This window comes from Odocoileus virginianus, chromosome 6, assembly GCF_023699985.2.
Source record: "Odocoileus virginianus isolate 20LAN1187 ecotype Illinois chromosome 6, Ovbor_1.2, whole genome shotgun sequence".
Lineage (NCBI taxonomy): Eukaryota > Metazoa > Chordata > Mammalia > Artiodactyla > Cervidae > Odocoileus > Odocoileus virginianus.
In genome coordinates, this window is record NC_069679.1 from 2,738,616 (window position 1) to 2,751,432 (window position 12,817).

Below are 12,817 nucleotides of genomic sequence, written 5' to 3' on the forward strand. Positions count from 1 at the left end.
TTGTCTGAAAAATGTCCATTTGGCTTCCTCAGAATTTTCAAGGTTATGTCCCTTGCCTTCTGGTCACCAGAACTGATGATAGTATTGAGGAGAAATCTGATTCCATTCACAATCTTATTCATTTTTAGGTAAGCTGCTTTTCTTCTTCTCTCTGGAAGATACTAAAGTGGTTTTCTTCTTATCAAAAATTCTACAAGAATGTGGCCTTTTTGCTAGTTGTTCACATTCACCCTGTTTGGCCTTTGATGGGTCCTTTCAATCTGAATGCTTATACATTTCATTTGCTTGGGAAAATTTTCTCCTCTAATATCTATTTCTTTTCTCCATTGTCGCTTTTCTTTCCTTCCAGACCGACTAGATGAATTGCTTCTTTTAACTTTTCTTTCATTTATTTTCCATCCCTGTGTTTTTGTCTTCTGTTCTACTCGATTTCACTCACTGAGACCCTCTTGTGGAATACTAAATCAGACTTCAGCTGTGTCCAGTCTATCATCCACCTACTGAATTCCTTTTGGAATTATGTTTTTAAATCCCTAAGAATAACTTTAAATTGTCTAATTAATCTTTCTCAAAGTAAGCAATAAATTCCTGCTTTATAGATAAAGTGTTCTCTGGAATCTGGATATTAGTTACAATTTTTAAAGATATCTTGTCTCTTTCTCGGATTGTCTGCTCCCTTCATGACTGGTTAGTCTTTGTAAGTCATTTTGAGCCTTCCCTTTCAAATTGATGCCTTCAAAAGTCTGGTCATCCTAAGCTGTCTGTCTGTATTTATAATGAAGGACTAGGTTTGATTAACGAACACAGCAAGTTCTGCTGCATGTTAGCTATAAGATTTTAGACAAGTTTTCTTCCTATGCCTTAGTTTATTCATCTCTAAAATGGGATAATACTACTACTCACTTCACAGGAATGTTCTGAGAATTAAGTAAATTAACACACACAATGCCAAGTGTTTAGAATAGTGTGCAGCACGAAGCTACTACTCCAAAAGTGTTAGTGAGTGTTATTTCTATGGATCTCCTCTACCTTGCTGGGCTGGATGGAGTTTTCTTAAGTGGGTGAGACATGACTGGTTACCTGGTTGTGAAGCTGGGAGGCAGGTAGGCAATGGCCTTATCTCTCTACCAACAGATGCAACATTGGCTTTATCCTAGTGTAGATGACTTGAGAATACCCTTCTCTTGGGTAGAAGGATTTCCTCTCATCTTTGACCATCCTGCTTCCTTCCTATAAACTCAACCCTTGCTGCTCTCTTAGGCCCCCACATTCTTACCAAAAGTCCTTCCCAGGCAAGTAGCTGTTTACTTTCTTTACAGGGTAATTCTTAGGTCTGATTAAATGTGTATGCTGCCTGCTGCTAGGGGAAAGGTTGGGGAACTGGGGTTTGGAAGTAGTTCTTTAATTCCCAAATACTGTCTTACCCTCACTTTTCTTTTCATTTGTTCACTTTGTGTTTGATATTCTGCCAGAGTTGTTCTTACCATTATAGTAGTTTTCTCCCGTAAGTGCTCTGCTCTGTGGTTTTTATTTTCTCTGTTATTGTATATCTGCTCCCATTTGCTTTCTAACTGCCAATAATTCTTCACAATTTCTGGTCAGCTAATAGCACTATTTCTCTTTTTAGTGCTCATTTTCTATTAAAGAATGTATTTTCTGACTTTTTAATGATTTGGGGCAAAAAGAGGGGTGGAGGTTAGTGCTCAGTCCTCTAACTTGAGCCAAGTCATACAATTTTTCATACTAGTTAATACATTAATATCTGCTGGTAACAAGGGTGAGACCTGTTTATGCACTGCATCTAGTTTTAGAGAGACACATTTATGTATATTATACACATTTAATCAAGTATTTAATTTGATGACCATTTAAAATGCAAAGCAAAAAGAGACATTAATACTTATCAAGTATCCACATAACTATGCAGTTATATATAGTAGCTTTAACTGTCTATATATGCATCATATAACTATAACAATACAGAGAATTAATCTAGAAGCAAAAGTAGGATCATTTCACTCGTTCCTTTTCTATAAATAAATAGAAGTGTACCTGAAGGGCTCATAATCCATGTTCTCAGCATTTCTGAAGGCTTCCTATCAAATACACTCTTATCACCCACAATTTTATATATTGATTTGGATAACATATTTTGAAGAAAAAATTCAATATCAGCCATTCTTGCTTTCCCCTCCCTTTTTATTGAACTACCAACACTAATACAGCACATCACCAAGCAAAAAGTGCTATTTACTATGCAAAAGGCACAGTCAGTGATTGGCGTCTAAGACCAATTGATCTACCCATTACCATTATCTCCCTACCTCCACCAGCACTACTATGAAGCTATTGATTTAAACACTGTCGATCGGTTTCCATTTTCTGATTTTGGGCAGGCCAATTAAGAAAGTGAGTAATTGTGATTACATTGCTTCAGGATCAATTACATTTGATGTAAGACAAAGTGTTCTTTTTGGAATACACACAAAAATAATTTTTGATCTAGGGTGGTTATGTACTTAATAAAAATCTACAACAAATAACTAATTCAAACCTTCAGAACAGAAAAACATATTAATGCAGATGCTTATAATAGCTAAGGCTATTTTCTGTCTAAAATAAATTCATCATTTTCCTAAAATTAGTGTAAGAGAAACTGAGAAAAAATTATTCATACGTACTTTCCAATGGAAGATAAAAATCAAACATTATCTAATATTTTTCCCTAAAGGGACTTAGTTAAATGTCAAAGACAAGATGTAAATCTTATCTAATGAACTAAACAGAAAATCTCTGTAGTGAAAAAATATTTTTAAAAACCCTTCACTGCACAGATGTATGGCAAAAACCACTACAATACTGTAATTAGCCTCCAATTAAAATAAATAAATTTTTTAAAAAAGGTTTTTAATATAAAGTGAAGAGAAAAGAGAATATTTTTAGTTCTTAATTTTGCCCTAACTTAGTGCATAAGCTTTGTCATTGGGCTCACATTGTCGAAATCATTAAAATGAATATACCTCTGGTGTTGGAGGCAGATCTATTTAGAGTGATGTTACTCATAGTCTTGTGCTCAGTAATATTGATCTGTGTTGTTTGTCTAATAGAAAAATAATAAACAATTACTAGGCAATGTTGGGAAAAGTAATCAGTTTTTATATATCACTAATATAGCAGACCTCCCAAAACATAAAGGTGATGATCTGCATAAAATCAATGTGTTATGCTACATTGCTTATATTCATCATTGCAGGTTCTCAGCAATAAATGGTATAATATTAGGCCTGACTTACTGGTATTGAAAAGGTATATGAAAAAGAAAGATTCATTATACTTAACCTATAAACTTATTTAAAAGTGTCTGTGTATTTCCTAAATCTGGAGGTATTTATCATAACAAATTCTGTTAGAAGCTACCTAAAATTTAGATAAATAAAATGTCTCAATTCTTCTCAGAATAAGAACAAAGAACTTCAGATCAAAATAACAAATTATATCTTAAATTAGAAAAATATAAAAGAAATGTGTTCAAAGATAATTCTTAAAGACACTCAAATACAGCTTTCTATTAGTTTGCTAATAGTTTCTGGATTTCATCAGAAGTGTATAAAACATTATATAAAACAATAACAATGGGAAATCTCAATCCTAGAAAAGCTCTTTTGAATAGTATTCACCTATGAAACCTTTGCCAACTGATAAATGTTCTCTTTTGAATTTCATCAAAAGCAGTAAATGTATGGGTTTTTGGTACTGACAGAATCAGTAATCCTCCACTTAAGGGGCTTAAGATACCATATAAAATGTTTCAAAAGGTATCTTCCCTGGGCTAGTCAACAATATTATGAAATTTAATTTCTCCTGAGTTTTCCTCATGAATTTTCTCAGACATTTTCCAAAAGCATAGAGATAAGCCAAAAAAAAAAAAAAAAAACAGAAAAAGAAAAATATTTAGCAGGCTCTAACAAACTGAAGTTTAACTATGTATGGAAGAAAGAAAAGTGTTGGTCATTCAGTCGTGTCTGACTCTGTGGCGCCATGGCCTGTGGCCCATCAGTGGACTACAGTCCAGGATTCTCACACATCAGAAGAGTGAAACTGAAAGTGCTAGTCACTCAGCTCTTCGCGTCCAGCTCCCCTCCACCCCATGGACTGTCGCCCACCAGGCTCCTCGGCCCATGCAGTCCTCCAAGCAAGAATACTGGAGTGGGTTGCTATTTCCTCCTCCAGGGCATCTTCCTGACCCAGGGATAGAACCTGGGTCTCCCGCATTGCAGGCAGATTCTTTCCTGTCTGAGCCATCAGAGAAGACCTGAGCCACATACAGCAGACTGTAATGGCTATCTGTGTAATAAATACTGAAAATACATATATCACACATAATCTGTGCAACTATTTCACAGCAGTCTAAACACTGCCAAAGAAAAATATGATTATGTAAATATTTTCTCTCATAGAAAAAGCTTTCGCAAGTCTTGATTTTGATCTGCTATTGTTTATAGTAACAAGAAACACAGAAGAACTGAACTCACCACAACTGGAAACTGGCAGTTTGAGTAGAATCACAAAAGTCAATACCCATTGAAACAGTAATGGATCCCGCAGGCTCAAGAGATTCTAGGAAATAAGATAAATTTAGACATGAAAACACAGAGGAAATGAAAAAGAGGCAAACTAAACACTGAAAACACATGTAATGTTTGTGGTTTGGTTAAAACTGTCAAATTTAATGATAATTTGTAAGAATAATTTGAAACTAAGGGTATTAAAGCAAATTATAAAATAATTTCACCTCAAGGCTTTCTTTTTCACAATGTAATTCTGCAATACTACAATGAACATATTACACCTATTTGTTTCAGAAATATAGTTCATCCTGAGAAATTCCATGTTTTACAATATTGTCTTGATAGGAACTGAAGGTAAGAAGGAAATAAATGTTTTCCTGTTTGGAACATCTGTACCAGACTCTGGGTGCTTTTAAGAGATTAGGTACTGTATGGAGTATTTACTCTAGATATAAAAAATACATTTTAAGCAATGTCCTAAATTTTCACAGGGGAAAAAGTCCAAAATTGAAAGCATGCAAATTAAAGCAAAGTTGGAAGAAGAAATTAATTTGTCCTCGGGTATTACTGAACATAACTGGCATTATATGAACCAAAAGAAAGTCTAATTGTATTATTTGAAGAATTACTCAAAGAAAATTTAGTAGCAGATTGTTATCTTGAAAAAACAAATTATAAAATGACATTTTGTAGATGTGTAATTTCTGAAGCTTCACCTATCAACTAATCAAGTGTGGGAAATAACTGCTTCAATATACAGTACTGGCTGATAATAATAAAACTCAAGATAAACAGTAACACCATTTTACACTGCTTATGACTCCAGAGTCAAAGAGTAATGCTGTACATTAGAATAATAAGGTATCTTAAACATATACTATTTAGTATAAATATTTGTATATATTCTATATTTAAATAGAAACCATTCACTTTTGATTTCTACTTTGTTTAAAGTCTCCAGTATAACTGTGGTTGTACTGTTAGTTGCATTATTAGATGTAATTATATTTTAGCAACCACACAATGGTCCAGTAGACTGTGATTATCCTAGGGCTTGTGATAGGTATAATTTCCCATTTAATGCTAATCATTACTGAAATCATGGTACAGGTAGGACAAAATAATTCAGTAAGCTTAAAATATTAAGAAGTATTTTTATATCTAAAAGCCTAAATGAAGATTAAACATTATAAGGAGGTATTTGATGCTTTTTTTTTTTTGATGCTGATTTTTAAAGTGTTATTGGTGTGCTGATTCTAGCTGGAATTCCATTTACTTATAAACCTAACATTTACCAGGAGGGTATGTAAGTACCCCAGAAGCCTTGCTACTTATCTTTGACAAACAGGCTTTACTGTAAATAACTACAATGACAGTTTTCTTGCATTTCTCTTAAAGCTTACACCTTATCAGTTCACAGATGTCAGTCACACTGTTCAATGCTCTTCTTCACTGAATCCTTGATGCTTTCTTCTGGGCCACAGATATACTGGGGTTTGGTCTTGTTTGCACCTGACACCACATTGGTAGCAAATCTCCAAAAAACAATGGCATTCGGGACTAGATCTTTCTATATCACATATCCTCATGTCTCATTTGACCAAGTGACAGTTCTTAGGATGCCTTGATGATGGCACTGTTTGACACAATTTCATAACATCCTCAACCTTAAGATAATTAACTGTGAGCTTGGTGCCATACTAAATCTGGAGGCGAGGTCATGATCAATGGTATGTTTTATTATATGAAAGCTTCAACAGCAAAGGGGCTCCCCTGGCGGCTCAGATGGTAAAGCGTCTGCCTGCAGTGCGGGAGACCCGGTTTGATCCCTGGGTCGGGAAGATCCCCTGGAGAAGGAAACAGCACCCCACTCCAGTACTCTTGCCTGGAAAATCCCATGGACTGAGGAGCCTGGTAGGCTACAGACCATGGGGTCACAAACAGTCAGACATGACTGAGTGACTTCTCGTTCACTTTCAAGAGCAAAGTGATCAGCATAAAATTATTCATATAATAGATTTTTATAATATTTGAAGCCTACTATAATACACTGGAAAAGTTTATTCAGGCAGGGGTCTATAGTTGAATACTACTTCTGAATCATTATAATATACATGAGAGGGTTATGTAGAAATGGCTGAAAAACACTGGTTCTATTACACTGCTATCTTTATAACAAAAATGAAATCACACAGGATGATGTCTACTATGATGGGACAGTTGTATAGTAACTAGTGAAATCTTAGCTGAACTCAAACTTGTCAAGTGTTAACATAAAGTCACTGAATATAGTGCAGAGAGCCTAAGGCTACTCTTTTGGCGGTGTGTGTGTGTGTGTTTTAAATCTCTTGTGTACATGTACCTGATCTTCGTGGGAAAATGGCACTTTATTCCTAACACTTTTGCAAGGAATCCAGTTTCATGCTAAAGGCAGGGCAAAATCCTGACAAAAAAGTTTTCTCATATTACAGAGAAAAAGAGAACAGACTGGAGGCAAATAAGAAAGTCACTGGACTCCTTAACATATGCATATGTGCTTATTAAAGAACACAAATATCTTACTTCCCTTATTTCACAAAAATATGAAAATGCAGTATTTTTGTTGCATCCTTAGGATGTTTTTGAAGGACTAATTAAGATATATCATACTCTGAACTCTACTGTTATCTACTGATGAAAGAGACTAGGTGGTATTACATACAAATCTACACTGCACGGGAAAGAACTCTGTATCTTGAGGGTATCCAGTAAATGCCAACAAAATGAATGAAACCCTATGGTCAGGAAATCTGCCTAAGAAAAGAAAGCCTATTACTAGTACTGAGGCAATGACATATATTCATATTTTATTTTGGTGTGAAGGCCATACTCTGAAATTTATTGTATTTATTTCTTCTGTTCTACATAGGCCAACAAAATGTCAACTCATCAACTCATTATGCCAGCTCAAAGGAATGTTAATACTGTTCTACTGTTTTAACCTTTGGATAACATTTTCAACCTTCAGACAATGCACATATCAATTGCTTGATGCTTTTTAAAGTAACTTTTTAACTAGATTAAAAAAAGCTGGATTGCAAGCAATAAAAAAAGAACACAAATTGGGATATTCTTAATTCCTTGGCAATATGTTAACCACAAAATAAATAAGAATCAGCACACTGTATTCTTTAAATGGTGTCTTAATTACCAAATTATTTTTTTAAAAGATATTAAGTGGGTTCTGAAATCAATTTACTTTAACTCTGCTTCTCTCTACTGTGGCTGCTACCAAATTTCATCTAAATATTAGGAATTTTTTATATCTTTGTGGAAAAATATAACAGAAAGGATGACTTCTTTATCAAATGACTCATTAAAATGACAGAGGAGAGAATTCAATAGTGTCAAAGAGCTCACTCAGGCAAAGACGGAGAAAAGCAGAATAACTATATGACAGAAAATCATGAGTAAAGGAGGCACAGTTACCTGGTCAAAAGGCTTTGCTCACCTGAAGTGTTATAAAAAAGGAACTATGTGGACCTATCTGATTCTAACACTTCAAGGATTCAATGACAGAAACCTCACATCACTTTTAATTAACATCTTTTCTGAAGTTTCTTTCAACTAAACTGTAGGACTGCCTCCACTCACGCAAAACCAAAGTAGAGCTACGGTACCATTTAAGAAATTCAAAGTAAGCCATACCATTGTTACACTAAATGCTAAGAAGGTGTATCTCCTGTAACAGCTGGAGAGACAGTGTGATGCAATGGGCACTGAGGTAGCCTGGAAGGCACACACATGGTGCCCAGGAGGGGCAGCCTACGTGACATCAGCTGGCCATGCAGCAGGTGGGAATGAAGCCCAGGTACCACCTACTCTTGTGCTTTATCCATGAACAGCGAGATTTCTGGGTTTGTCCTTCAGTGTGAAAAGATACTGATTTTTAAATGGTGGCAACAGATTAAAATGCATGACGTGTGAAAATACCAGTAGGCTTTTCTGCCTTCAGAAACATACTGTGGGCTTTCTGCCTTCAGAAGGAGGAAGACAAACAGAATTGGTATACACCCTCTCAGTCTTTGCTTCCCCTCACATTTCAATCTACAGAATGTGAAGGAAAATGGGGAAGAAAAGATGCAGGAGGTATTATAACCAAAAGGCAAAGTAAAATCATTCAGGGAAGGATGCTGACCAGGAAAACAGGTGGGGGTAGGTGATGCAGGTAGGAAAAATGGGAAGCAATTTTGATTCTCCAGAACCATGCTTTCATCAGTACTGGTTATCACCATTGCTGGCATCTGATTTGCTATGGGCAAAAAAATGTATTTATCTTACACAACAAAGTTGGTTTAAAAAGGAAAAACTAATGTTGGGCTGGCCAAAAAGTTCATTCAGGTTCTACCATGCCATGGCAATGAAAAACCCAAGCGAACTTTTTGGCCAACCCAATATAAACCAAGTTTGCTAAAAATCAATAAAATAGTATGTATTCTACTTTATTTTAAAAATAAACACATTTAATTATAAATATAGTTAAAGCAATAAATGAGAATTAATATTTACCTATTGGATTAAAAACATGCATTTGCATGCCCATAGGAAGCTTTTTTTCCCCTACATGGATATTTTCTATCTTCTGATCAGTGGTATTATTCAGCGTTATTTGCACAGAGACCATCTTATCACCAAAAATGCAAGGCTGTCTTGGAAAGAAGTAATGGGCAGCTAGTCCTTTCCCACTCATTCGATGAAGCAGCACATGAGTTTTCCCTGGTACAAAGACAGGAGTACTGACCTATTGCACATTGGAAAAAGAAAAAAAGAAGTGAATTAGTGAATATAGTTACTAATTCTTAGAAAATACATAAAAATTCATAACATTTAACTCCTATTTCCCATGAAGTATTAAATAAATCACAATAAGACACAATAGTAGGGTATCACATAGATAGATATGAAGTCAGAAATTATAAAAATTCTTCTGTAATTTCCAGGCATATATTAAAATATTTTGACAATCTACATCCAAAAAAAAAGAGAATAATTACAGTTATATAAATATATATTTTTTTGGAGTTTATAAACTATTTTCTTCCTAGGTATAATATATTTTGGACATTTTGCCAATTTTCTTTTTATCTTTAATAATTTGTCTTTTGATTTCCTTGGGCTTTCAAACTATAAGATATACGGCAGACAGAACTCATATCTGCCTATAACTTCATTATAGGCAGATTATAATATCTTTCATTATAGGCAGATACTTATACTTTCATTTCCAATCTTGACTCCTTTAACTTTTTTCATCTTGAATTTCTTTCGCTGTAAACTAAAGATTATAACCTCCTTTTTAAGTGGTTCTTCCTTTGCTTTGATGATTAAAAGATCTTTCCTGCCTCAAGATCAGGTAACTATTCATTTACATTTTTTTCCAGAGCTCTTATGGTTCCAATTTTTCAATTTATGAGGAACTAATTTAGGTACATTTACTCTATATTTAATAATTTTTCTCCAAATACTTAACATCTGTACATGATTCAATGATTAGCTTTTTCTCAATGATCTGTAAATGCAAACATTCTAATTATTTAGTTGGAGACATTTTTGAACCTTGATAGAACTGCTAAATCGGTACCACACAGTTTTATTTCTTAAAGCCCCACAATATGATTCAGTTGTTCGACAAAACAAAGTGTCCCTTATTCCTCCACCCACCCCGCCCTCCTGCCAATATTTTCTTGGCTAATCACCTGTTTCTGTTTCCACTGAACTTTAGACTCTGAGCTAAATTCAATTGTGACGGGAATCAAAGGCAGCATATTAAAGTAAAAAAAAAAAAAGTCCATTCTAAAATCATAAGGAGGCTATCTTTCCTTTAAAAGTATTGCATGTGACTTGACATAGGAAGGCTTTAAAAAAAAAAATTTGTAATTAAACCGGAGAAGGTGAAGGCACCCCACTCCAGTATTCTTGTCTGGAAAATCCCATGGACGGAGGAGCCTTGTAGGCTGCAGTCCATGGGGTCACTGGGAGTCGGACACGACTGAGCAACTTCACTTTTACTTTTCACTTTACTGCATTGGAGAAGGAAATGGCAACCCACTCCAGTACACTTGCCTGGAGAATCCCAGGGACGGGGGAGCCTGGTGGGCTGGGGGAGCCTGGTGGGCTGCCGTCTATGGGGTCGCACAGAGTCGGACACGAATGAAGCGACTCAGCAGCAGCAGCAGCAGCAGTCAAGATTTGTTCCTAACAAGTGCACTCTCCCAAACTAGGTTTCCTATTATAATTTAACCTGTGCAACAGGTTCACTATGTCACTGACATCTGATATATAAAAAGCTTAATAATAATACTAATCATTTAAAATGCATCAACAAAAATCCAAGAGTTACATAGAAAAGCAGAAGAGAAGCAGGGATCTGGAGTTATATGCAGCCAGGAATTAGCACTCTAGACATCATATAAGGTTCTCTGAAGGCATGCCTTATGTCATTTAAGAGCTATCAACGTGTCTTAGTTGGTTTGCTGAATTCTCTTAATCTAGTTCTGGGACACGTGGTCCAAATATATATATATTTTTTTCTACTTTGTCTCAAAATTCTGCACCTTTATTATGATAGTTAAAATGATGCTAAAGCAGTGTGCAGCAATGGAAGAAAAACAGTGTAATTGTCTTCACTCATTCTTTCTACACTCAGCCAAATTCAAGAAGCACTCTTTAATTAATGAAGTTAGCATCTAAAAAGGTCCTCCCTAACAATCCTCCAAGTTTATCTATGATAATGCAAAGAAGCCTACTGTTTTCTTGCACAGTAAATAGCTCCTAAATGGCATTTAGAGGGTAATAATATAGCTTTTTTTAAACTACAGAGACGGGCTAAATGAGAATGACTATTTTTTCTAACCTATTTTCTTTTTTTTTTTTTCTAACCTATTTTCTAAGTTCAGACAAGTCACAATTAGTGAATCTCCTCTAATATCTTAACTATATAGATGATATTTTGTTCAATAAAACCAGTAGGTTCCATAAATCCTTTGCCAATTTCCACATGTAATAGAATTTATCCTGACAAGAAAACAAGACTTTAGTTCAACATTTTGTATATCAGATTAGTTACCTATACTCCAGAAGCACACATATGATCTGTCAGTGCTTATATTCTAAGATGGCTTTTCTGACTTCACAATTGATAAATAATGATTATTTTACTAAATGCTAAAACAATAGTAAAAAGTAAATTAATTAGAGAATGACCTAGGCTGGGGCTGTGAAAATGAGGATTTAACTTTAAGGATACTTGAGAAGTCTGAACAAAACAGACCATCTTTGGCCCACAAGCCAAATATGACCTGCCGCCTGTTTCATAAAGTTTTACTGGCGCACAGCAATTTGCATTCCTTGACATACTGTGGATAGCTGCTCTTCTGCTCTGTGGTGGAAGAGCTGAGTGCTTCCAATACCTAACATATTTAGTATCTGGACCCATTATAGAAAAAGGTGGCTGACCCCTGACCTAAGGGCACAATGTCACATCTCCTTCCTTCTCCAGTTGTTGAGGAATAGTTCTCCATATTCTCTCACAGTTCTGCACAGCTTCTAAGGAAAGGCATTAACAAACAGCTTTGCTCCTGAAAATCTTTTCCAGGACGTATACCAAACAGTCTTTGGAAACAGGTTCAGTGCCTCCCCTCTGGCACAAAGGTTGAACAGACCTTTATAAAAGACCCTTAGAAAAGGTTTGGATCTTTTATGCTAAAAATCTTCTTCTCTAAAGCAACACACTGCATGTGCACTCATATCTAGCATTCATCCTGTCACCCTGTGAAAACTGGGGAAATGGCAAGAACGATGCTCCCCTGGCTACTGCTACTGCTGTGAGTAATAAACGGTACTTTGCCTTTGACACAGGAGTCTGTGTCTTCTGTCAGTAGCCATGAAATTGTCTCAGGCTCATTTGTTAACCTGCAAGTGAGACATCTCATACCCTTCACAGTTCTTTGATACCTATTCATTTCCTTATTTTTTGGTCACTCAACAATTCCCAGATCCACTTACTCCAAAGAGCTAAATTAACACTGAGTAGGACTATCATGTACAGCTGGATAGCTGTAACTGCCTGAGACGGGGATATGAGCTAAAAATCTAGCTTACACTCAAGGGCACCTTTACAGAATGTTCACAATGGTACTGCCTGGGCTAGCACGCTTTGCTACTGAGACGCCTACTTTACACAGGAGAAAAGTGAAGCGAAGTCACTCAGT

General features: G+C 35.6%; 1 protein-coding gene across 2 annotated transcripts in view; it reads right to left on the reverse strand.

Moving 5' to 3' along the window:
• The window catches only part of AP3B1 (adaptor related protein complex 3 subunit beta 1), a 235,939-nt gene that overhangs the window by 28,164 nt on the left and 194,958 nt on the right, over window positions 1-12,817 (reverse strand). For both annotated transcript variants that reach the window (XM_020902680.2, XM_070468579.1), the window contains exons 23-24: window positions 9,117-9,348; window positions 4,533-4,617 (exon numbers count right to left, since the gene is read on the reverse strand). In XM_020902680.2, the coding sequence (XP_020758339.2) occupies window positions 4,533-4,617; window positions 9,117-9,348 (317 nt within the window). The remainder of the gene's footprint in view (window positions 1-4,532; window positions 4,618-9,116; window positions 9,349-12,817) is intronic.